Below are 26,200 nucleotides of genomic sequence, written 5' to 3' on the forward strand. Positions count from 1 at the left end.
GGATGTAGGACCCCTCCCCGTTACTGGCTAGGGAAACACTGGAAGCCACTGAGGACCACTTGGAGCAGTAAAAAGCACACTGCATGCGGTTCCAGCTACTAACCCTAGATCTGCCCAGTCAGCTGCAGTCCCAGGTCCATCAGAAGCAATAACCCATGATACTCCCTGGGGGACTGAAGGACATGCTACTAATGTCAAGGCTTCTGTCTCAAGTCTTACCAAAAAATTGGGTTTGGAGTCAACTGTACATCTGTGGACTCTAAGACCCACGACAGACTGCTGAACCCTGGTGTGTCCCACGTGAGTGGCTCTCACCGTAACTCTGGCACAATAACCCAGGGGCAGATGGGATATGGGGTGAAGGGAGGAGTCACCCAGAGCCTCGGCTCCACTTACACCAGAAGTCCACTTGCTGGAAGCTTTTGGTCATGATGAGGTCACGTTTTCCCTTTAGTTTCTTAGGTTCAACTTCCATGGAAGATGGCTCCAGTCTCCGAGAGCTGGTCAGGGAAAGGGCCCAAAAAAAAAAAAAAAAAAAAGCAAAGAAGCCATCAGAGACAACCCAAGGGGCAGACAGACTGTCCAGGAGGCAGAGAGTTGCAGATGAGCAAAGAACTCCACCAGGCTGGCTGTTCACTGTAGGAGCAGTGGAGCGCAGGAATTCCTGAGAGTTGGGCCCTGGGAAACTCTGCCCCAGCCCATCTAGTGCCTGCTCACCTCTGACCCCAGAAGCTGTCCAGTTAGGAAGGCTGGCATCAAGTAAGAACGTCCCCTGGGTCCCCAACCAACCCAGCACAGCCACCCACCTCCCCTCCTCAAGTCACCACCCAGGGGCCTCACCAGGGCTGGCCATACTCCTGGTCCCGGAGTGGTGAGCAGACCTCTGTCTTCACTACTGTCACCATGTCCCCTACCGCCGCCTTGGTGTGGGCCAAGCACTCCTTCATGTTCTCAGTCATTCTGTCCTGGGGACAGGCAAGGAGGCGGGACCAGCACAGGAAGAAGATGAAAGAGACAGGGGAAGAGGGGTGAGTGGCTGGGAGAGAGAGCAGGGGTCCCTAGGAGTCTGGTTACCCTCCCTGCCATCCCCAGAGGAAGCACTTGAGAACTCAGACAACAAAAACAGCTGTAGCATGGCCAAGAGGAAATGCCATTTCTATCCCGGGCTGGTCCTGGGGACGACTGGAGCCACCAGCCTCAAGGGGTCAAGGCCCAGGGGCAGCTCAGGCCAGGAGGCAGGCCTGAGAAGCCTGGACACTAAGTCCAAAGGACACAAGGAACCCCCAAGAACCTGACAAACTGCCAAAGTGGGCAGGAAGGGGACTCCACAAATCCAACTGGGCCCGAGGGAGTGCAAAGCTGAAGTGAGCTCTGCATGGCTGGCTGTGAGGCCCCAAGCGAGGGGCTGCCAGGAGGAAGAAGCCAGGCCCCTTGGGCAGCTCACAGCAGGTACAGGCGGGGCTGGGGAGCTGGTTGTGTGCCAGCCAGGGCTAGCCCTGCCCTGACTCCAAGCCCACCTCTCTCTCTCCAGGGGGGAGTGTCCCCAGAGCATGCTTACCGCCCTGACCACAGAACCTGGCTGCAGCCCCTCCCCACGGTCCTCATGCCAGACCCCGGGACACTCTTCTTCAGAGGACTGTGCAGTAGCTCGGCCTTGGGACCGTGCTGGGCCCCGGGACTGGGCAAGCAGAGTGTGTGTGTGACTCACTCCCCGGGGCCCCCGCTGGCCACACCCCTGCTCCTCGGCTCACCAGCCCCCTGCTCCCCACCGGGGGCCCCAAAGCCCGCGGCGGCGGGAGGGGTGGGAGAGCGGCACGGCCTGCCCCTCCTGCGAGCCGGGATGCGGGGGGCGCGCACAGGGGACCGCAGGGGACAGGGCGCCCTGCCCCCAGCCCGGGGGCCGCCGTTCGACCGCGTGTGTGGCCCGCGGGGAAAGTGTGCACGGGGGCGGCGCCCCGGCCGTCACCCACCTTCGCGGCGGGGCGCCGCAGCCCGGCCCGCCCCCCGCCCGCCCGGCATTCCTTGCGGGGGCATGTGGCTTCTTGCCGGCCCCGGGGGCACGCAGTTGGCTGGCGGTCGGGAGGGGCGCGGGGCTCGAAGGACACGAGCGGCGGGGGTTGGGGGGCGGCTGCCGAGGGGACAGCCCCGGGTTCACGCGCGGACGGTCGCGCGCGGCCCGCAGCCGCCTCCGCAGCGCCGCCGCCGACACCCACCTCGGCCACCGCAGCCCGCGCCCTGCGCCACCTGCACCGCCCCGGGTGCGAGCGCGGCGTTTTGCTCCACCTCCCGGCCCGGGAGATGGCTCCCCAGTCACCCGCGGAGAAAGGGGGTGAGAGGGCTGAAGGCTGAAAAGGGACTGGCCCAAGGTCACGCCGACTGACTGGAATGCAGTTGCAAGGGCAGGAGTCCCACAAGCGCTGCGTCTAGGAACAGCGCACTCTGAGAGTTCAAGTCTCAAAGACAAGCTGTGCAGCCAAGGAGCAGGTGTTAGGGGCTGAACCCTTGACGCTCCCCTACATTCAAATCCTAAATCCAAATGTGACTATTTGGAGAGGAGGCAAGGACTGGATATGGTGGTTCAGGGTCAGGTAACCTTTTAAGGAAAGGTGACACAGGGTTCTCAGCCTGTGAGGACACAGTAGAAAAGTCCCATCTGCAATGTAGAGAGCCCTTATCTGACTCAATGTAACTTATCCTTTGACTTCTTAACCTTCAGAACTGAGAGGCTGAAGACATGTGGCATGTCTGTGGTACTTGACCATGGCCAGCAAGCTGACTGATAAGGCTGTCTGATTTCTTTACATTTTCATTTCTCTCAGTGAATCTAGCTAATGTGTGTGCGTGTGTGTGTGGGGGGGTGTGGACATGAACTTATGTAGAGGTAAGAGGACAACTTGCAGGAGTCCACTCTCCTTCCAACAAAATGTGGCTAATGATAGATTCCATCCAATGTGGTGGGTGACAGGGACAGAGATAAATGTGGGCGAGGCTACAACCCCAGGATGGAAAGCTGATCAGGAGCTGCCCATAGTGGTGTAATCCCTTAATCCCAGGGTTTAGGAGGCAGAGGCAGGCAGATCTCTGTGAGTTCAAAGCCAGACTGGTCTATATAGCGAGTTCCAGGTCAACCAGAATTACATAGTGAGACCCTGACTCAAAAATAGATAGATAGATAGATAGATAGATAGATGGATGACGTAAAATAAATAAAAATATGAAACAAAGAAAAAGAAAGCTGATCAGGAACACAACCAGGTAGCACCAACAAGGGCAGCTTAGAATGGTCTCCACTAGGTTGGATTTCTCTTTTTTAGTCAATCACTGACAAACTCTGGCTTTCTGGGAACTTAGGACCATTTTGTAGTGTTCCCCTTCTCTGGCCTCTGTCTACTCCACCAGCCACAATGCCTGGGAACAAGATGTGTTCCCTCCCATCTCCTCACTGAACCCCCCACATCCACCCCCCACAGTGTCTCTACTAGTCTGGGTCATAATGTCTCAGACCTGCTTTTTGGATAATGGCCTTTAGCTGACTTGCAATAGCAAGCTCCCCGAGGGCAGGACAATGGTTTTACCAGGCTCCCTGGCTTACCACTGACTTCCCAGCACCTGCAACAGGCGCCAGGGAACATATGGAGCTGGGAAAGCATGTAAGGACTAGAGCATGAACTTCAAGGGGCCTCCATTCCCAGGGAGCCTGCGAGGCATGGGAGTGGACTTCCTTCAGTTCTGCACTCTGAGCATCCGCTGCACCTCACCCTCGTCTCAGGTCCATCCCATCCCATCCCAGCAGCATTCACATCTGCCAAATGAATCAGTGACCCAGGTCAAAATGCACTGAGTCTTCTGTGTCCCACTGGCCCCATAGACACTCAGCTCCACAGAGACTCTAGAAGGAAAGAAAGCCTTGCGAGTTATTTTTCCCTCTCCGTTCACATATGACTGGGCAAGGAGGGTGGCAAGAAAGGAGACAAGGCTGGCACTGAGGGGGCTAGAGCAGTGACAGGCACAGCGGAATCAGATCTCAAATCTGGGAGGCCGACTCTTACAGTGCGTCCTAAAGCATTCAGCTTTGAGATACTGCGTCTTTCTACCTGGCAATGCCAACCCTTGCTTCTCAGACTCACGGGCACCCCGGGATGGCTAACACAAAACCACAAACTCAAGGCACCATCAGACTTTCTTTTCTTTTTGAAGTTTTTTTAAACAGGGGCTGAAGGGATAGCCTAGCAGTTAAGAGCGCTTGTTGCTCTTCTAAACAACCCAGGTTTGATCCCTGGCACTTGGCAGCTCACTACCATCTGTAACTCCAGTTCCAGAGAATCCAACGCCCTCCTCTGTGGGCACCAGGTATGCACATGGTACACAGGACATATACGCAGGCAAAACACTCATACGCATAAAATAAAAATAAATAAACCTAGAATAGTTTTTAAAGCTTTTTATTAAGTTTATTTTAAAGTGTGTCTGTCTGTCTGTCTGTCCATGTGAGTGGAGGTGCCCATGGAGACCAGAGGGGTTGTGAGATTCCTTGCAGCTGGAATTGCAGGTGGTTGTGAGTCACCTGATGTGGATGCTGGAAAGTGAACAGGAGTCCCACGAGAGCCTCCGTGCCATCTCTCCAGACCCTGCTTTGTTCAAGGTCTGGAGTATGAACCTTGTAGATGACAGCATCTGCGGCCATATCAAAAGATTGTGCGCTAAGCCTTAGAGAATCTTCATGGGTAAGCCAGAAAGAATCCTAACTCCCAGGGCATCCTATGGGAGAACTGGGATACAGACTGAGAGGAGGGCTTGGAGAGTTGAGCACCAGTGCTTTATAAGGGCTGTATTTCATTGGCTTCCTAGAGGGCATCCAATGGGGAAGGAAAGGGACACATGACTAGGAACTAGGAGAAGACACATAGACAGTCCCAATCTAACGGTCACCAGACAGCACCTCCACCTCCTAGGAGAGGCCTGTGGCTTTTGCCTGCACGTTGTTCTGGACATTTTCTTACAGAAGCACATCCGGGTAATGTGACTCTTGTCTGAGAGCTTGGTGGCTGTGATGGTTTGTCTGTGCTCCACCCAGGGAGTGGCACTATTAGAAGGGGTGGTCCTGTTGGGTATGTGTGGCCTTGTTGGAGTGGGTGTGTCACTATGGATGTGGGCTTTAAGACCCTCATCCTAGCTGCCTGGAAGCCAGTCCTCCACTGGCAGCCTTCAGGTGAAGATGTAGACCTCTCAGTTCCTCCTGCTCCATGCCTGCCTGGATGATAATGGACTGAACCTCTGAACCTGTAAACCAGCTCCAATTAAATGTTGTCTTTAAAAGAGTTGCCTTGGTCAAGGTGTCTGTTTACAGCAGTAAGACTCTAACTAAGACAGTGGCCAAAAGTGTTTCAGACCCAGGAGTGTCCCAGCATTAGGATGCTGGCATTCTCTTCACCAAGTCTCGAAGTTCTAAAACTTGACCACTTGTTGAACTTGTCAGATTTTGACTTATGTTGGGTTTGGGATTTTTTCAGACTAGGAATATTTAAGCAGCTCGTACAAAGTAGATGCTTAGGAAAGAGTGTCAGAGATGACAAGCATGCCCTGTGTCTTCAAACCTCTTCCAGGGGGCACCCGACAGATTATAATACTCTGTTGTTAGATGGTGAGCGATGCAACATCCAACTAGGTCTGAGCTTCCGGTAAACAAAACAAAAAAAGGGTGCCCTGCTCTCACTGTGCCTAACATCTATTCAGGCCTCTCCATTCTTAGAAACGCCCAGCTGCCTAGAGGCCGTGACCACTTGTCTGAGTGCTGTGCGTTTAAAGCCTGAAGCGGGTCACAGGCACCTTTACTCTGAAATAGACTGTCTCGATGGAAGGCTTACAGGGACATAGGTTGGAATATGATGTGATTAAGTGACTGCTTCGGGCTGGTGACCTTCACCGGGTCCTCCATACCAGTCTGCATGAGAAGCCACGGGCCAGGGGGAAGCTCTAAAAGCCATTTGTTCTGGCCTCCTTGCCCAAGCAGAGGGCAGCCTCCTGAAGCACTCCAAGCTGCTGGCACTGCTCCCTCCAGCCTGGCTCCTCGGAGTCTGCGCTCACAGAGATTAAGCCTGGTGGAACCTTCGGCAATGAGATGCAAACCCAAGAGGAGGGGTAGAGAGTGGCCCAAGGCCTGCAGCTCATTTTCACCCTTGGCAGAGAGCCAGAACCCCAGATTGCCTGGCAGCCAGGGGACTGGGCATCACGACGCTGTGCCCACTTGGCTTCCCTTAAGCTTGGCCCCCTGAGAGTTTGCAGTTCTGTTTAGTATCCACCCTGCCTGTCCCCTTGAATATCTAAAGGACTTAAAGTCAGACATTGACCTGGGCTGGGGATTCTGAGTCTTGGGCACTTGGTCTTGTTTGTGCCATAAAATGAGATGTTTCCGCCTACGCTCTAAGCCTCAGCTTTCCCTTCTTGAAAAGTCGTTTTCTTTTAAGACAGGGTTTCACTATATAGTCTAGCTGAACTGATGCTTGCTGTGTAAACCAAACTGGCCAAAATCTTGTGGCAATCCTCCTGATTCTACCTCCCAATCCACACCTCATCAATTAATGGTGTTGATCAATAAACCACAGGATCGGGAGTGGGGGCATTTGGAAATTATTAGAAGGAATAGTTGAATTTAAAATTATATTTTCCTTGTGTATGCATGCACATGTATGTGTTTATGTGTGTGCACACACATCTGGGTATGTGCAAATGTGTGTGCGTGTTCAGGCCAGAAGAGAGCAAGTCCCTAGGAAGTGGAGTTACAGGCAGCTGTGGGTCACCCACTCTGGGTCCTGGGAATTACACTTGGATATTCTGTGAGAGCAGCAAATGCTCTCTAGCCCCTGGATAGTTAAGTTTATATGACCAGCAAGCACTATCTATGGGAAGAACGATCAGTATTCCTTGAATTTACATGTAAGATAAGCCTGCCAATACAGGTAAGCTGATCCTATGATGGGCAAAAGGCAGTTTAAAAAAACTATTTACCAGGGTTGGGGATTTAGCTCAGTGGTAGAGTGCTTGCCTAGCCCTGGGTTCGGTCCTCAGCTCCAGGAAAAAAGAAACAAAACAAAACAAAAAACAAAACAAAGACCTTTTTAAAAAAGTCTGAGCCAGGTGTGGTGGACACCACCTCCGATCCCAGCACTGGGAAGACAGAAGTGGAACTCTCTGTGAGTTCTAGGCCAGTCTAGTCTACATAGTGAGTTCCAAGACAGTCAGAGCTACAGTGAGACCTTGTCTCAACAACAGAGTCTGGCAGCTCACAATCCTCCTACTTCTCTCGTGTGCATCACCGTGAGGTAAGTCTACTAAAACACGTTTCAGAGTCCATGCAGGCCCCTCCCCTTCTTGAGACAAGATCCCTCCACATAGTCCTGGCTGTCCTGAGATTCACTATATAAATCAGGCTGGCCTTGAACTCACATCTGCCTCTGCCTCCCAAGTACTGGGATCAAAGACGTGAGCCACTGCAAACTGGCTAAACTTATGGAAGTCTTACACAAGCACACATTCTGTCACTGACAGCAGCATGGCCACACCTAGGCTCAGTAACTTTGACAAGTGACAACTTGTTTTGGTTTCCTTGCTTGTTTAGAGAGACCAAGTATCTACACACTTCTGTTTCGCAGGTCTGGTCTGCACACACAATGTTTAGTCCATAGTAATCACTTTATTAACAGTAGTCTTAGTATGTAAATGTTAGTGTCATTTAAAAGTACCATGAACTAAGTCCAGCTGCTTGGGAGGTTGATAGGAGAGGCATGAGTTCAAGGCCAGCCATGGAAACATAGTAAGAACCTGTCTCAAAAAAAAAAAAAAAGTATAGACATTAAAGAAGGTTGGGGAAATTTTGGAGTTGGGCTGAGAATATAGGTCAGAGGTGGACCATTTGCCGATCATTCGTGATGCCCTAAATCATAGCCTTAGCTTGGATAAAGAGCTTCACAGCAGCTACTACACCCAATAGAAAAACACTTCTCATCCATCGATAGTGACGCTCAGCTCAATAGAAAAACCATGAACATTTTGTAAAAGAGGTGAGTGATAAATGCTAAAATGCTCAATGGAAAGTGTAAAACCTTAACACACAGGCTCTGGTGTCAGAGATGAAGAGCCTATGTCTCCTACATTCACCAGCGTGACACACATCACTAATCCATCAGAGCTCTCTTCCTTCCTTGGCTTGAACTAGGGCTCTGATCAGGATCTTCCTGCATACTAGGCAGCCCCTCCATCAGTAAACAGACAAAACCTTAAAGTCTTAAAGCTCTTGAGGCTCGCCAGGAGCCAGGAGAAGTAGTTACGCAAATGTTGCGGGCTGGAGTGTGACGTGTGTGGGACAGTGTTCTCAGGGGGTGATTCCACAACCCAAAGACCAGCTCTCTGCAAGAGAGATCTCCCGCCGAGGAATCCACTGTAAGGAAGCAATCGTGCGGACGACGATGGCTCACGCAAACATGAATTTGCAGGGCTGTCCTCTACAATGTGATCCGTGCTCACACAAACACAGAAGTGCTTTAAACTTCCAAAACCAGAGAGGAGCTGACACAGAGCATGGGATGGAAGATTGGATGGCAATTTACAATCTGCTGGGCAACTACTGACATGAAACATGTGCTCTACACATGGAAGAAACATGGACGTTATTATTAAGTGGAAAAGGTCACTGAGGAAATGTACTGGCACTGTACGACATTCTGAGAAAGGGAACCTGTGGAGGCAGTAATGGGAGAAGTGGGGAGCAGCAGAACACTAGATTGGTCATGAAGTGACAGTTTCAGACACTCTGATAGCAGACAGACATCAGCATCCAGTCACCCATTTGTTTGGTACGACAGAGAGTGTCAATACCAAAAGGGACCCTCATGTCACTGTGGACTTTGACAATGATCTCACTGTAAGGTCACCAATTGAAACAATATGCATGCCCTTGTGGTGGGTGAGTGAGAAGCAGAGACATGGAACTCTGTTTTGGGGTGACTCAAAGTGCTGTGCAGTGGGGAGTGAGCCCAGGAATGGCATAAAGAGACACAAAGTAATCCCAGGACTGGGTAAACCCATGTGAGTTTTGGCCTCTGCATGAGGGTGGGCAGGGAGGAGGAAGGGGAGAAGGAAGAAGGGGAGGATAGGTAAGGGGAGGAGGAAGTAGGTGAGGAGGAAGGGGAGGAAGTGGAGAAGGAGGAAAAGAGGGAAGGGCTAAGAGAATGAAGCCCTTAAAGCAGTGCTTCTCAACCTTACTAATGCTGTGACTCTTTAGTACGGTTCCTCACACGGTGGTGACCCCAACCATAAAATTATCTTCATTGTTGCTTCATAACTATAATTGTAATGTAAATATCTGATATGTAAGCTATCTTACGCGACCCCTGTGAGAGGGTCGTTTGACCCACGAACGGATTGCAGCCCACAGGTTGAGAACTGCTGCTTTAAAAGAACTATTCCCATCTGTCCATAGACTCTCAGAACAAACCCCAAGGTGGCAAAGGGATGGGATCCGGCTTAGAAACTGAATACAAGGGGGCTCTGGGCACATACTTGATGGGCGAGGGGCTCACCGATGGAACAAGGCAGCCGGGTATCTCCACCAGGAAGCATCCTTGGTTTTGTCTTATGGTCCTGTTTTGAAAGACCTGCCTGCCGGCCCTTCACAGGACTCAGGCTGTGTGGCAATCAGATCAACAGGCTGGCTAGCTGTCAGCATCCCAAGCAAAGGCCCCAAAAGACCGTGCACGCTCACTCTGCCATGCCTCTTCCTCATGAAGTACACATTGCTCAGGAAGCTTCCCCATTTTGATTGTTTTGCTGTTGTTTTTTGGGACAGTCTGCCTATACAGGCGAGGCTAGCTTTGGATCCTTGATCCTCCTGCCTCAGCCTTCTGAGCTGAGGTGACAAACATATACCATGTATCCAGCTTCACGTTTAAAATAAAATCAAACGGTAGATAGAATGCTATATGGGAAGGGTGACCCGGAGAAGAGAGGCTATACTCCAGAGAGAATTCTTTGTGGGGTTTAATTTGTACAGAGAAACAAGATAACCGAGGACAGTCATAGTGTGAAACTGTTCCGGTTTAGCTCACATGATGGCCAGCCCCATTCCCTCACAGGCTCTGAGTTTGAAGAGTTAGTCCCTGGCTGGTGACACTGGGGAAGGTGTGGAATCTTTTGCATTGCGTTCCAGCAGGCAGAGGAGAACCTAAAGTTCAGAGCTTACCAGTTCCCATTGAGGCCTCTCTGCAACATGGTCTGTCACTGAGAAGTGAACAGGCCTCACTCTGCTTGCCACAGATGGAGTCCCAGCTACCATACCTTCCCACCACGATAGCCTATATCCCCTGGACCACGGGGCAAAGCACAGCCTTCCTCCCTCCAATTATTTCTGTCGGGTATGTAGTCACATCTATGAGAGGAAGTAAAACAGGGGTCAAGTTCAGAGTTAGTCTTGGAACCAAATGGAATAAGTAGAAAAGAGGTGCTAAAATCAAATTTGATTTCTCCGCCTGGGAGCTGGTTCCGTGTGTATGTTTGTGGAAATGTCTCTGGCCATGCTTTTGTATGATTTTTTTTTGTTTTGTTTTGTTTTTGTTTTTGTTTTGTTTTTGTATGAACCAGCATGCAAAGGCAAGACATCTGCAGGGGACTCAAAGGCAGGAAACATCACAGGCAGCTGTGGAACTGAGCTCCAGTCAGATCAGGGCTTCCTCCTGTGGATCCCAGCTGTTTGGGTCTGGTAGAACACAGTGCTCCTCCCGAGGTGGTCCCTCCTGCAGCACTTCTGAAATGTACCCCGTACTCCTCTGCTGGTAGGACTTGGAGAGACAGAGGTTGGAACAAGCCCTGAAGAACATACTTCAGTGGTACTGTTTTTGTGGGCTTGCCTCCCACTGGGTTTGTCACACTCAGGAGTCTCAGGTGCCTTCGGCAGCGGTGGGGGTGGGGCCCACTGTCAGCCCCAGAAGCAGGAGCTGCCCTCATCGATCAGTGGTGTACCTCCATGGTCTCCCCAGCAACTAACTAGATACGGAGCCTGGCCTTTTGGTTTCTTTTCTTTTTTATGATTTATTTATTTATATTTTATGTGAATTGGTGTTTTGCCTGCATTCATGTATGAAGGTGTTGGATCCCCTGGAACTGGAGTTGTGAGCTGCCATGTGGGTGTCGGGAATTGAACCCAGGTCCTCTGGAAGAGCAGCCAGCGCTCTTAATCACTGAGCTATCTCTCCAGCCAGCTCTCTGATTTGGTTTTGTTATTCAAGACAAGGTTTCTCTGTGTAGCCCTGACTGTCCTAAAACTTATTCTGTAGACCAGGCTGGCCTCAAACTCACAGAGATCTACCAGCCTCTGCCTCCAAGTGCTGGGATTTAAGGTGTGCACCATCACAACCAGCGAGAGCCTGGCCTTCAAGGAATATCGTCACACATGATTTCTCTCCTCTGCATCAGACAGCTGACTCACTTTGGGGGAGTCAAAGTGAGTGAGAGGTGTTTATTTTGTGACTTCAGTGAGAGTCCACAGCCAAGGCAACCAAGCCCTGCAGAGGGCTTTGCAGGGCACATCCATGAAGCCAGCCAACAGAGAGGAAGGACATGGGTACAATAAGAAACATCTTTGACCATGTCCTTGGTTTCTGGCACACTCTCTAAAGGGAATGTCTCTTGTTATTTATAAGAAGCCCTTTGGCCAGCACCTGAGTTTACTTCTGCGGACTCCTGAGAGCTTCAGTGTGGGGCCAGCCTCATTAGAACGCTAGAGCTTTTGGAGCCCACTGAGCTCTGAAACTGGGGAATAGGAGCTGGAGATTAAACCCTACTTCAACAGGACTGGGGTGTGGCTCTGAGGCAGACTATTTGCCTGGTGTGCACAGGGCACTGGATCCCACGAGCAGAACCAGAAAATTAAAAAAAAAAACAACATGAAATATATATATATATATATATATATGGAATTGGGGAAATGCTCAGTGAGTAAACTGCTGTGCTAGCAAGAGAAACTGAGTTCAGTTCCCAGCACCCACATAGGAGTATGGGGTCAAGTGGCGGAGGGGACAGACGGATCTTAGGGACTTGCAGGCTACTCACACACACACACACACACACACACACACACACACACACACACACACCGCACACGCACACCCCCTACACGCACACTGAAGTCTCAAGAATTGGGGGTCCGTACACAGAGAGAGCTCAGTAGCTCCTGCCCCTTCCCCACACCACCCCCTATGCAGCTCTCCCACCTGGCAGTGTCTGAGTTGGGCCTTTTCTACAAGCCAGGAACGGTGAGAAACACCACTCTGTAAGTCAACCCAGTGAGTCATGGAGGCTGAGGAAGGCTCAGAGCCTCGGATCTACAGAGGTCAGAAGCACAGAGACTTAGGATCTGAAAGAATGAAGTGGACATCCCGTGGGACTGAGTCCTAGTCCTCTAGGGTCTGCGCTGAGTCTGGGAAGCCAGTGTGGACAGTTGAGGCTGGAGGACCTGAGAACGGGGATTCAGTGGGCGAGGCTGGAGTGCTAGTCAGCAGATGGTCACCTCTTCATTGCCTGGAACCCTGCTTCAGAGCCTCTTCAGGCAGTTTCCGCTCTGAGCAGCTGTCACCTACCCTTACTCTGCCCTGGCCCACTGCAGCTATGGGGCTCTGTCCAGATAGGCTTGTTCTTGGTGGCTCCAGCTCTCCCCCTGTGCCTTGGAAACCGTCTCAGATGCTTGCTCTCTGGGTTGGGAGTTAGCATTGGGTGTTCTATGGAGAGGGACAGAACCTGGATGTGATAGCTCGCACCTATACCCCAAATCTTGAATTCAAGGGCAGCCCCTGCTGCACAGTGCGGATTTGATCTCAAACCTTGAAAACAGGAAAAAGCTACAGGTAGCCTTCAATCCCACCATTTCTCTCCTTTTCTCTTAGCCTCCCTAGGGGTTGTGAGCTCTGTAACACATCGATGTACAGAAGGAGGCTCCTCCTCCCCAGTGACTCTTCCTGATCTCAGCTACTAGCACATAGCAGCTCCCTACTGGCCAACCGAATTTGTCACAAGGGGTCCCTTGCTTCAAACCCTGCACAGTGACCATCCCATGCATAGCAAATAAATACAGACAGTCCCCATTTCCTGAGACCTCATCACTCATGGTCCTTTCTCCCACTACCCCTAGCATAGCCCCAGGAGTCTGCCCTGCCTCCCACATGACTTTGCGGTGGCTACTTCCTCTGTAAGGAGTGCTCATTCCAGCAGATCCATACGGCTTATCCCGCCCTCCAGGCTTTGACTGCTATCTCTGGGCATCCTACATTAACTAGCACCCCTTGCTCTCTCTCTCTCTCCTGCCTGCTGCACTTTCTGCCGACCACGTCGTCATTCAACTTGCACAGTATTTATTTATAAGATTGGCCCCGGTCTCTCTCCAGTTAGAATGTAGACTCCAGGAAGTGAAGATGCTTATCTATTCTGTCCCTTGCTGTGTCCCCTGCAGCCAGAACAGGGCCTGGTGCAAAGTGGACACACAACAGGCTCTGGGATACATGGTCTCCTCCGTGGTAACAGCAGGACCTGAAGCAGAATGGCTGATGAGAGGTGCACGCCGTGGTGCTTCTACTTACTGTAGTGTGACTGGGGGTGCCTGACCCTCTCGGGGCCTGTGGATGCAGGCAGCATCCTCTTGGTAAGGTTGCTGTGTGAAATGTGTGTGGAGCTCAATGAGTAAAGACCTTTCAGGTCCTTCTTGACAAGCCTGATGACGAGTTCAATGCCCAGGCCCAATATGGTGGAAGGAGTGGACTGACTCAAGTTATCTTTTGACCTCCACACATAGACCACAGCATGTGTACATCCGCACACATGCACGCGCGCACACACACATACAAATAAACAATAAATCTATTTTCAAATACACAGTAGCATCGGTGGTACACACAGAATGGGTCTGGTACTTAGAAGTATTTTCACATGCTGCATGGCGCTCTGGGCAGTTGATGAGGTTGAGTTGAGAGGTGAGCTCGGCAGGTAAAACAGAACCCTAGGCTCCACCCCTGACTTCTTGAGCCAGAGTCTGCCTGACATGCCTCGTTCAGGGAACTATATAAGTGCATGCTCAAGATTGGGGAGGGCTGCCCGCCTGAGTTCTGGGCATCCTTGTAACAACTCCACTGACCATCTCTGGCTGGGAGGGCTTCCTGTTCTCTGACCCCCAAACCACTCCTGCCATGGGTCACATAGTAATAAAGAAGGGTGATCTACCTGCCCTACCTACTCAGTCATCTGACATATAGGGGCTCCTACTGTGTGCTGAGCTGCTGGGGCTCCTACTGTGTGTTGAGCAGCTGGGGCTTCTACTGTGTGCTAAGCTGCTAGCTATAAAGTTGATCCTTTGAACTTTAGTACTGACACTATGAACCTGGGATTCTTCCGTAACTTGTGTGTGTGTGTGTGTGTGTGTGTGTGTGTGTGTGTGTGTGTGTGTGCGCACGCGCGCGCACGCGTGCACTCCTGTGCCTGAAGCAGTCATGTATAAAGACCAGAGTAAGCACTTTTTTCCACGAAGGTGGAAGGGCTCACGTACAGACACATGTGTTAGGAGAGATCCTGGCTGGGAGGGATGTAGATGGGCCCTGCCTTTCGCAAGCACCTACTGTGTGCATGATCTCACTCCTCACTGTGTCCTTCCTACAAGTGATGGAACAGGTGCTCTGCTTCCAAAGGAGGACAAGCTGTGTGAACAACAGCTTACAGATGAAGGAGACCCAGGGGGAGATGACATCGGCTAATACGCCTGCGTACGTATGGTGACATGGTCACTAACACTTGTAATGACTGCTTGTCACACCTGTGGGACAGACTGGGGTTGTGGGACTGCTCTGGTGGAGCTGACAAGCTCAGACAGAAGAGTCTCTGCAGAGCAGTCACACTGCCAGGAAGGTGACCTTCCTCACAGGCCTTCTGGAAGGAGGTGGGAGGGGAGCCGCACTAATGTGTCAGCACCCTGGCAGGGTGGGGTGTCTTCTAAACCCAGTGGAGGGCGCCCATTCCCTCCCTTGTGACCTGTCCTCCTGCAGTGCCAGAACTCAACATCAGCACTGTCCTACGCGCTGAGAACCCAGAGAACAAGGTTCCCCTCCTCATGGGTCAGCAGTTATGCCCCGGGGCATGATTTACCCTGACCCTTCATTTTTCTGGCACCGACTGCCTGGTATTTTGGGGACAGTTGAGTATATGATTGTGAAGACCAACCAGTCAGAGCTTGGATCAACATACTGTATCAGCTATATATAGGGGTTAGTGCAGCTTCCTTCCCTCCCTCCCTCCCTCCCTCCCTCCCTCCCTCCCTCCTTCCTTCCTATCTCCTCAGGGTAGACAGGTAGGAGATCCAGCCAATGGATGAAGAGATGGAGCTTCACAGGAAACCACTATGAGAGAAAAGGATGCAGAACAGCTGTACCTGCTGCCAGGCCTGTGCCTCACCCTCCACCCACAATGGCACCCCAGTGAGCTGCCTGTGAGCGGAGCCAGTACAGAAGAAAGTGGAGAAGCCTGGATGGAGAGAGTCCTGAAGACACTGTGTGAGCCGCTGGATCCAACACTGCCTGAAGCTCTCGGGATCCTCTTGGACCCCGAGCTGAGCCACGTGCTTTCCATTTTTGCATGATGGCTGAGTTCCTGGCAGGTCGTAGTTCCATGAAGTCCACAACCTTGAGAACAGTTTCCCTTTGCTTTTCAGAGGGAAGTTCAGAGAGATTAGGCGGCTTTCAAGCCGTATGGAGTCTAACCAGCCCAAAGCCTGCCCTCTTGCTACTATTCCCAGGCAAGCCTGTAGGACAGGTGATGGCCTGCAACAGAGAGGAAGGGATCCTGCTCAGGAGGACAGGCCTTCCTAAGAGAATCCCACAAGATAATCACCGTAGAACCTGGTCCACCCTGAGGCGGAAGGAAGGAAGTGTAGGTGGCAAAGTGGCAGCTGTTGCTATCTCAACTCTTATTTCTACAGCTTTAAAGAAACAGAAGATTCCGCAGGAAAGCCTGGGCAGTCTGCTCTCTGCTGCCAGAAAGGCCCGTCACACTGCACAGGTGGCTCCACATGGTGGGGGGTGCTGGAGGCAAGTGGGAACCCTGCTCAGATGAGCCGGCCTGGTTCCCCAGCTCTGAAGGCAGACAGTCAGCCTCCTGTGTTTCCTGTGCTGGCTGCTGAGCTGGTGACCTATGTGGCAGACTGAGGACAGGTCCCAGATGATGACGACTTGGGAAGCATCCAGTCTGCCAGCTCGACTTCCTTTGAACTGCTCCCTTATGCTGAACCCCGCAGACTCTGAGCTGAAGTGCATGAAATCCTGTGCTCCCAGAGGTACAGGAGGCTGGGAACCAGAGCAAAGGCAGCCAGGTCCCTGCAAGGAGCAGCTCAAGTAGAACCAGGGAAGGCAAGTGCCAGAGGGAGATGCCCTGGTGTGATCATAACTAGGGAGGCCTCCTGCTGTCCCTTTATAAAATGAAACAAGTCAGGCTGGGCTGCTGTAAGCCTGGGACTTCTTCCACTTAGGCTTTGAGCCCCACTTAACCTGTGAGTACAGTGAGTTGATTGGGCTTCATTTCCTTTAGCACCTGCCTGCTCTGGCTTTCTGTGACCACAGTGCAGGGAGAGAAGGTAGCCTTATGCAAACTCCCAGTGCCTGACCAGCAAGTGACAAACACCTTCCTGTCAAGCTACCACAGAAGCCAAGTAAACTACGGAAAAGGCTGATGGATCCCAGCCCTGGGATCCACTGCAGCATTAGACCAAATCGTGATAACCCAGTGGGGCACCCCACATGGACAGGGCATGCCACTGCAGCTGGTACCCAGCACTCAACTAGGTGCCTTTTCCATTTCTCTCACAGGTTCCCGAATGGGAAATGAATCATGAAAACCAAGAAGGTAAAATTAGTCCGCCCTGCCAAGGAGTAATTTATGCTGTGACCAGCCCCTGGAGGGAGGACTGTACACAGGCTTGGGTTGGCCTCTGGGGTGGGCAGAGGGCAGCCTGGCCATCTGGAGCTCCTGTCTCCGGGCTCTTCTATTTCTGGCCTCAGCTTCCTGGGCTTCTGGCACAGACTCTAGAGTTTTTCTAAGTCCCTCCTTGTCCCCTCCCTGGCAGCAGACCTCCAGCAAACAGACATGCTTGGGTTCCTGCGGGTGCCCCTCCCACTGCCCTCAGTTCACAGGTGAGGGAGATTCGGCTTAGAGGGGATGCTTGGGCAACTACAGGGAAACAACCAAGCAGGATCTGAACCCAGACCCCTGCTTCCCACGAGGTAGGGTGCTTTCCCATGCTTGGTACTTCTACCTGGTCTCCAGCCCTGAGGTGAGTGTGACAAGGGGACACCGGCAGCCCCCCATATCTCCTATGTGTTTTCCAGTCTCAGGCACTAGACACCAAGACCTTCATGTTCTATCCACTGGCAAGGTGGAGGGAGGTTCCTTACTAACCCAGGAAGTGGGGCTTACAAAAGGCCACATGGCAAGGGTGAATGCCACTGCAGAGGTCCTGCTATTGGGCTGTTCATGCAGAGAGTAAGTCTGGGTGGGAGTGAAGGACTCCCTGCATACAGGGGCCTATGTGGCTGTGCCACTCATAGGACTGACCAGGCCCAATAGAGACAAACCCTGGGTCTAGTTCTCATTTAGGCAACTGTTTCTATACGTGGGATCCATGAGGGACACAGGAGCCACTGGAGGAAGGGTTCATCGGAAGGCAAGTGAGTCAGGTAAGTTACCTCACCTTCCTGAGCCTTCTTAGAGATCGGCTTGGGGGCTGGGGGACTGGGGTTGGGAGTGGGTGAGCACTGTAGGCTGATAGAGTTCAATGGCAACACAAGTGTCCTGTATAAAGGTGGGCACGCTGTCTGCCCTCAGTCCCTCTGGCCCCAGAGGAAGCCAAAGCCAGCACCAGGAACAGCCACAGCCATCCTTGCAGAGAGAATATACCTCCATTCCAGGGGCTGGCAGCTGAACTGCCGTGTGGACAGCTGGGAGAAGCGTCATCTCCTCCCTGGGATGTAGTTCAAATCAGCTCTGCTGCAGGTCTCCCAGAGTGAGCACAGCTGCTGTGGCCAGGGCCCTGGGGTACAGAGCTTTCAAACTGCACTGCATGGGCCTCTTTCCACCAAAACTGGCATGTAGAGTCCAGGTGGCTCCCAGAAGCCCCCCACCCAGTCATCGGTGCTCCCAGAAAAGCCCTTATTTCACAGTCTGAAGGGTCCCTTGCTCACGCAGCCTGCACTAGAAGTAAGAAGGGATGGGGCTAGCCAAGCACACCTGCAACTCCAGCACTTGGGAGCACTGAGGCAAGAGAAGCCCTATGAATTTGAGGCCATCTGGGGCTACATGATGACGCTGTCTCCAATGCCTCAGCTTCCCTGCTATACATGGGAACTAACGATGCAGCCACCATGGGTTAGTCTGAGGAGTATCCGGCTCATCACAAGGCACTGAACATCACCTAGTACCAGGTAAGCGCTCAGTACACAAGAGAGGTGTGAGACCAGACCCCTGTTCAAATCCCTCTGACACTATACCACGACCTTCACTCGGAGCATGGCCAGGTCCTTCAGACCAGGAGGAGCCAGCAGCTAGAACAGAGGCAGCAGACAGATGCCCTGCTGCCCACCAGCACCCTCTAGCCCATTTGTCTTTCAAAGACTTACTTTTCCCAGTTGAAAACTGGACCAATGATGGCTGTTCTGTGCTTCCCTGGGAGTCCCCAGTGTCCTCCCTCTAACAGGGCAGAGGACCTTGGAGCAGCAACTCTTCAGCTGGCCATTTCAACTACCAGGAGGGAGTGTGTGTGTGGCTTGGTGCTGGGGAGGGCTGGGCTGGGGCCAGCCACAAACTCCTCTGCTTTTAAAATGTAATCCCAGCTGTCTGCACTCGCTGACCACACGCCACTGCCCAGAGAGGCAAGGCTAAGCAGGCTGCCCGGCTGGCCACCCTCTGCCAAAATGATCACATTGGGTGGCCTTGTAAGAAAGGAGTGGATAGACAGCCAGATGGCCTGGCTACCACGCCCAGCCCTGCCAGTGGTCAACCATGCGGGTGGCTTTGAGAACGTCATTTAGGAATCTATAATCTTGGTTCTCCTCCTGGGCAACAGCCACAGCCAGGGCACCTGTTTCACAAGGCAAGCTGGTCAGGCGGGGCACACTCTGCTGCTTGCAAGGGCGGTAAGGACGAGTTGGAAGCCATTCTCCCAACAGGGAACCAGGAGAATGATGTGATCCAGAGGCCGAGGCAAACCCTTGCCTGGGCCAACATGGTGCTAAGACACCCAGCGCCCAGGGGAAAGTCTGGCCCAAGTAGCTTTCTTCTCTTGCCCACCCTGCAGGCCAACAGAGATCAAATCCACAGCCACAACGGCCCCATTGAAGACCAGTAAATGTGTCCAAAGTGTGGGGTTACATTAGGTACTGTGCTCCTGGCCACCTCCTCACAGAAAATGACCAGGACAACCACTATCCCTTTCTACAGGCCCCAGTCCAGAACTTCAGGGCCAGCAGGGTAGAAATCTGATCACCCATTGCATTCCCAGGCAGCAGTGTCCTCTGGGACACCCACTGGCCTGGGAATGGAGGCGTCACAAAGGTGAGAGCCAACCCAGGCTGCTCACCAGGGACGTGGGCTCCGTGCCCAGTGAGGCGATGGTGAACTAAAGCAGAGGCAGGACCCCATGACAAGGACACTGCTGGGTGCCTACCCTTTGCCTGGCCAGCCCTTTGCACTCAGGGCTGCTCAATGATGTGAGTGTTGTTGTTATTTCTGGTTCACAGTGGATGTGGCCAAGCCACAGAAGTGCCACAGTTCTAGAAATAGTGGCTCTGGAGGAGTTGGGTCAGGATTTCAACCCAGGCATTCTGATTCCAGAGGCTGCTGATCTTTTGAACCATCACCACCACCACCATCTCTCCCTGCTTCCAGCTCACCAGAACTGAGCCACTAGAACAAGGACAGGAAAGGGGACTGTGAAGGATAGGAGACTCCGGAGCCACGGAAGCAGACTTTCCATCCAGCTCAAAAGAGGAGAGAGTCTGGCATAACAGCATCCATGGGAGGTGTCTGGCTCTCCACAAACTCTCAATGGACACACCTCAAATATCGGATAACACAGTTTTAAAGCACAGCGGGTTCCCCTAACCCAGCAAGAGCAACTCCAGAGAGGCCCAAGGAAGTTCTGGAATAAAATCATAGCTAACATACACGTAAATGTCCATTGGGGTGAATGGCTAAATAACAATGACTTCCAAGTACTATGTATTAGTGTCTTTAAAAAGATGGTAGGTCTCCATGTGAAGACATAACCAAACTGGCTTTGGTGGCTCAAGCCTGTAATCTCAGTTCAGAACACCGAGGCAGGAGGACCAACGAGCTGGAAGCTGGCCTGGGCTACATAGCAAAGAGAGGCTGGTGGGGGAGAACAGGAAGACAGCTGAGTCAGGAAAGTGCTTGCTGTGTTTAAGGACCCGAGTTCAAACCCTAGTGATGTAGAAAAGCCGGGTGCACCAATGCGTTCTTGAAATCTGAGGAGGCAGAAAGTGTCCTGGGGTTTGGGGCCAGTCAGTCCAGCCAAACTAGCGAGCTCCGAGTTAGGTGAGAGAGAGACCCTGACAGCCACGAGGTCGAAAAGTGTGGAAATTGACTGAGGAAAACATCCAACACTGATCCCTGGTCTCTGCATGCACTAGCACATGTTTGTTCTCTCTCTCTCTCTCTCTCTCTCTCTCTCTCTCTCTCTCTCTCTTTTTCTCTCCAGAAAAGCCAGATTTTTTTTCCCTAGGTAGAATGTTGAAAGTCAATGTACCCAATAATCAATACTACAGACAACTATCGCCGTCCATCTGCTACATACTGTCAGACTGTATACAGAAAGAACTCTGCAGGGCCACAGCAACTGTGATGTAGAGAGCTTCGGAAGAGCTGGGCATGTGGAGCTGCTAAGGAAAGCCTTATTTGTCAACATCCCACTTCTACAGCAAATACATGTTGTATGATCCTTATAGGATTAAAACTCAGCACAACGAAATTTAAAAGACACAGAGCTCTGCCTTGGGAGAACGACCCACCTCGCCCCTCAGCAACACAATCACCTACAATAGGGGTAGGAGCATCATGGACAGGTGGGTTGGGTGTCCCTGCCGGGTCTCGTTAGGAAGCAGGAACCTAAGGCCTATCAAGCCACACGTAGAGTCATTTTAAAGAAGCACTGTACACAGCTAGATAGGGGGAGGGGAGCTGGGCAATGTGGGCCCCATTTTGACTTAAGAAGTGGCTTAGGCAATCAGAGGTGAACAGCCTGGGTACTGTGAATGGCCTCCCCTTCCTCACACCACCCAGCTTTCGCAGTGACCTCAGCCTCCCTCCCAGAAGCTGCCCAGCTCCTGTCCAGCTTCCGGGGTGCTTCAGGATAGAGGGCTCATCTGAGAGGAATGATTCCTATTCCGAAAGGAAATAGGAGAAGCAGGCAAACATACCAAGTGCTCATGGGGCCAAGTACCTGACTGTGACACTGTGACACTGTACCCAGGCAAGAGCCCTAACTGTCCAGTGAACCCTAACCCCATACAGCCTGAACCTGGCACAGTCCCAGCTAAACCCCAGGTCAGGACCATGTGTCAGTGATGTCAATGCTGATGACATCACTACTTCAAGCCAACTCCAGTGTGGACAGAAGAGCCAGGAGGAATAGACCTGGGAGACCCAGCTAGTTTGTCCGCCAATTGGGCCAATGGCGCATCTCCCAAGCTGGCTATGAATAAGTTAATATCAGTTCACGTCCTTGTGAAAAACAGTGTCTCCACTCACACGAGCGGTCACAGCCACACTCTAGGGAGACCCAAGGCACCAAGAAAATAAATGGGCAGTGTCTGGCCTCCAAGACAGTTAGGCTTGCTGGGTGTGGTGGCACGTGCCTTTCGTTCTAGCACTTAGGAGACAGAGGTAGGCAGATCCGTGAACTTGAGGTCACCCTGATCGACACAGAGTTTCAGACCAGCCAAGACTACATAGTTGGACCCTGTCTCAAAACAAACAATCAAAGCATAGGCAGAGATGTGAGGAGCAGGGGGTTGTTATTGGGGGTAAACTAAATGGTGCCTGAGACAAACCGAGCACCTGACTGAGCCCTGACTCCCGGGTGCAACCTTAGAAGATTACATTGGGAGACCCTGCCAAACAGGCTTTGGGTGTTCTTTGAGAAAGAGGGACATGAGGAAGCAAGGTGGTCCTGCATGACATTAACCAGGGAAGCTGCCAGCTTCGGGGAGGGAAGGCAGCAGAGGGAAACCTGAGACCACTGGCCTAGGATCCGCTCCCCACACAGAGTGCCACTCTTCCAGTGTGACCAGAGACACGTCAAAGCCAAAAGCACCTCAGTGACTCCAGGCTGGTTGGCCTGAAGCCCAAGTTGGGTCAGGTGAAGAAGGCCTGCCCTGCCCCACCTCATTCTGCAGTACAGACTCCCCCGAACAGCAGCTACCCTGCCTGCGGCTGCTGCAGGACCCAGCTGGTCTGGGAACCTAACCGAGAGAGTGAGCCAGGGCACCCTTAACAGGGCCCCAGGAGAAGGGAGAGGCTGGAGCTAGTGGGAGGGGTGCTCCTTCAGCTCCCTCCTGGGCAGCCCCCCTCCTTGGGCTTGTGGCCACATGCAGGCCCAGGCACACCTTGGGTTCTTCCCAGAAACCAAGTACAAGGTGGGTCCCTTAAGCTCAAAAAAAGAGCCTGGGAGAGAGCTGAGGGAGTAACCTCTTCACACTATGCCGTGCTCCCTCTTCACACTATGCTGTGCTCCCTTGGAGTGGTGCAGGCTGGGCCCAGCTTCCAGGTGTGGCAGAAATGCTGACCTCAGACCTGACCATTAGAGAATCAACCTGGCAAACAACTGCAGGCCACTGTCCCTTCTGACCCCAGCTCTCCAGATGGCAGGCCACAAACTCAGGTAACGCCAGCCTCGACAAGAAGCCCCAGCTTCCCTCCTCCTTGCACAGGACCCACCAGGTCAAAGAACCTGGACACTCCACTGGCTGCTCTCCAGGTCACAACCCTGCAGCTCTAGTGTTAGAGGTGGGGGAATGAAGCTTCACCCCCAGCCAGCAAACACAAGTTCACGACCAGGACAGCTTAGGAAGGCTGTGGCCTCACCTTAGGGGCCTGCTGGCTCATCAACCAGGGCTGCCTCATAGAATGAGCAGACAGCTACTCCCTGGCAACTCATTCCACTGAGCCCAAGGACAGCCTCCCTAACAAAAGAAGGATTGTATCCCAGAGTGGTCTTATCCCTCCTCTAAATAACCATGACTGTTCCAAGCCTCCTGCTACAGGGACAGAAATTCTCAACCTAAAAGCTAGCTGCATCTCACCCCTACTAAGGAACAATCAAGAATTCCTTAGTAGCTTCACTCGAGTCCTTCCAGTCTCTAGGGCCATCTTCCCCCTCTTCCAAATGCCAAAACCACTTATCACTCAACGGATGGCAGGTCTTCCTGATGCTTACCTCCACGTTTCTGTTCTCAATGCCCAATTCCCTTCCCTTTACAAACACACTTCTACTTTTATGAGGGGTGTCCCACTGCTCCCCTACCTCTGGAAAGTGAACCTGCATGAACTCTTCTCCATTGCCTAGGCCAATCCTCACACTCCCTGCCTTCACTTACAGTCAGGATGGGAGCTGGAAACACTCAAGTTGCCTGTGATTAAATAAAAGCACCTTCGGTTTCAGCTTCCAAACAGTGGTCCTTGGTTGTGTTTGCAAACCACAATGAGAATGGCATGGGGACCTTGTAACACTCCCTTGATGGATCTGTAGCAGAAGAATAACTTGCGGCTGCTCACCCAGGGCAGAGGTCCACCCAGCATTCCCTGTGAGGCACTGGCCAGGCTGCTGTCAGCCTAGCATTCCAAGGAGAGCCATGCAGCAGTGTGCTTGCATTCCCAGACCCCAAGGGAATATTGTTCAACTATGTGGTGACAAAATGTTGGGTAGATAGGCCCAACCACCCCACAATACAGCTGCACTTGTGCCAAAAGCCATCTATTCCCCAGACTGGCCTGGGCTACAAAGTTCTTCGTGCTCTGTTTCTGCCGCACTACCTTGCAGTTCAGGGGTGAAACAGAAAAGCCACCATCACCCAGTGCAAAGATCCCTCAGCCTGGCCACCACCAGCAGTGACACAGAGTGGGTGATCTTGGCTCAGCCTTTCCTATCTGTGTACTTCTTTGGACCCTTTGGACCCTTGTTTCACCTTTACAAACTGGATCCAATAACATCAGCACATTGGGCAGCTGTGGCTAGCAGGACCGTGCACACTCATGTGCCTTCTGCAGGCATGGCTGGTACTGGGGCTTTGGAGAAGCCCACAGGAATCTTGATATTTCTTGAGAGGGATAAGCACTGTTCTAATATCCACTAAGTCACAAGTCTCTTTGGTACACCTCCTCTTCCCCTTCCTGAGGCAAGGGGCTTCTCTCTCTTCACCACACTTCTGGGCTGGGACACTGAATCTTCGGCAAACACCAACCTTCCTGGCTAGTTTGACTTGCTTCATGGGCCTGCACAGGGGCTTTACACAGATACACAGGGACAGATATAAGACAAGTCACCCTGACTCTGCTGGGACTGTAGTCTGAGCCAGGTCCCACACCTTCTCAGTTATGTCCACACCAGGTCAGCTCAAGGTTAAGTCATACCATACCCCACCTGTATAGCCTGCTCTCCTGTGCTCACTAACAACCTTCCCTGAGTATGGACACCAGTTACTACAAAATATACCCAGGAGTGAGGTCCTTGGGCACAGGGAAAGGTTGGATGTGGAGTTTGGCCTCTCTAAAGCAAGTGATTCCTATAAGGTCACTTCTGATCTCTGAGCCTCAGTGTACTGGCTGGTTTTGTGTGTCAACTTGACACAAGCTGGAGTTATCACAGAGAAAGGAGCCTCCCTTTAGGAAATGCCTCCACGAGACCCAGCTGTGAGGCATTTTCTCAATTAGTGATCAAGGGTGGGAGGGCCCATGGTGGCTGGTGCCACCCCTGGGCTGGTAGTCTTGGGTTCTATAAGAAAGCAAGCTGAGCAAGCCAGGGGAAGCAAGCCAGTAAGAAACATCCCTCCATGGCCTCTGCATCAGCTTCTGCTTCCTGACCTGCTTGAGTTCCAGTCCTGACTTCCTTTGGTGATGAACAGCAATGTGGAAGTTTAAGCTGAATAAAACCCTTTTCTCCCCAACTTGCTTCTTGGTCATGATGTTTTGTGCAGGAATAGAAACCCTGACTAAGACACTCAGTTTCCTCAATGGCACAATGGGGTGTCCTATGATGTGGCCTGCCTGCCTTGAGACCTTGTATAAAGGCTCTGGGAGTAGGCAGAGCCGTGAGTAGAAGGCTGGGTTTCTTTCTGTGTAGGAGGGGAGAGAAAATTCCACAGGTCGCAGAAAGCTCCGGAGGTTCAGGTGTGTCTCACTGGAAAGATAGGACCCAGCCCTGCACAGCTACTCCACTCTGAGGCTGACGCCAGGAGGCAGGGTACCAACTGCCCGTGTCTGCTCCCCTCCCCCATCGCCACTGCATCTGGGACTCTTGGTCTAGCCAAATGTACTCCATGGAAAAGGTCCTGAAAACGGCTGTGCCAAGACCCTACCGATCAAATCCGCTTTAAGCAGCCAAAGAAACCTGAGGGGATTATTAGATAAGACATAAAGTAGCCCCTAAGGCTTCCTTTGTGATGTAGCTTTCACAGAGTGACTGGGGGGAGTTGAAGCTGTGTGACCTTCAGCTGGTCAAGCGACCTCTCCGAGCCCAGCTTCCTCCATCCATAAATGTGAAAAGCAGCTGTTGTCAAGGACCATGGTACTCAAACCATCTTCCTTCCAGCAGCCCTCGTGGGGAGCTTCAATTTGTCTTCAATTTGGTACTGACAACATAGAGGGGAATTTGCCAGATCAAAGGCGAGCACGGAGACCTCTGTCTATCTCATTTCAGGTACCTTGGTCAGGAATAAAGATTATGTCCGTGCCTAGGACATGCTCCCCTGGTGCACAGTGACTCTACATCCTTAAAGGTGGCTCCAAGTTGACCTGACACCAGTCACTGGTTGCCCAGTGCTTGCAGTGAGCGGTCTGTACAGCCCCACTGGGTTATTATTCTCACTCCACAGGCAGGGAATGGCCAGTCAGGGGA

General features: G+C 52.2%; 1 protein-coding gene across 3 annotated transcripts in view; it reads right to left on the bottom strand.

Moving 5' to 3' along the window:
• Positions 1-26,200, bottom strand: part of Prdm11 (PR/SET domain 11) — a 73,430-nt gene that overhangs the window by 41,265 nt on the left and 5,965 nt on the right. For 2 of the 3 annotated variants that reach the window (XM_032903754.1, XM_032903755.1), the window contains exons 2-3: positions 841-965; positions 397-500 (exon numbers count right to left, since the gene is read on the bottom strand). In XM_032903754.1, the coding sequence (XP_032759645.1) occupies positions 397-500; positions 841-959 (223 nt within the window). In that variant the 5' untranslated portion in view covers positions 960-965. Of the gene's footprint in view, positions 1-396; positions 501-840; positions 966-1,970; positions 2,049-26,200 lie in introns of those variants that run through there. The other variant, XM_032903753.1, reaches the window with a different exon arrangement.

The sequence above is a fragment of the Rattus rattus genome, chromosome 5 (genome assembly GCF_011064425.1).
Source record: "Rattus rattus isolate New Zealand chromosome 5, Rrattus_CSIRO_v1, whole genome shotgun sequence".
Classification (NCBI taxonomy): Eukaryota; Metazoa; Chordata; class Mammalia; order Rodentia; family Muridae; genus Rattus; species Rattus rattus.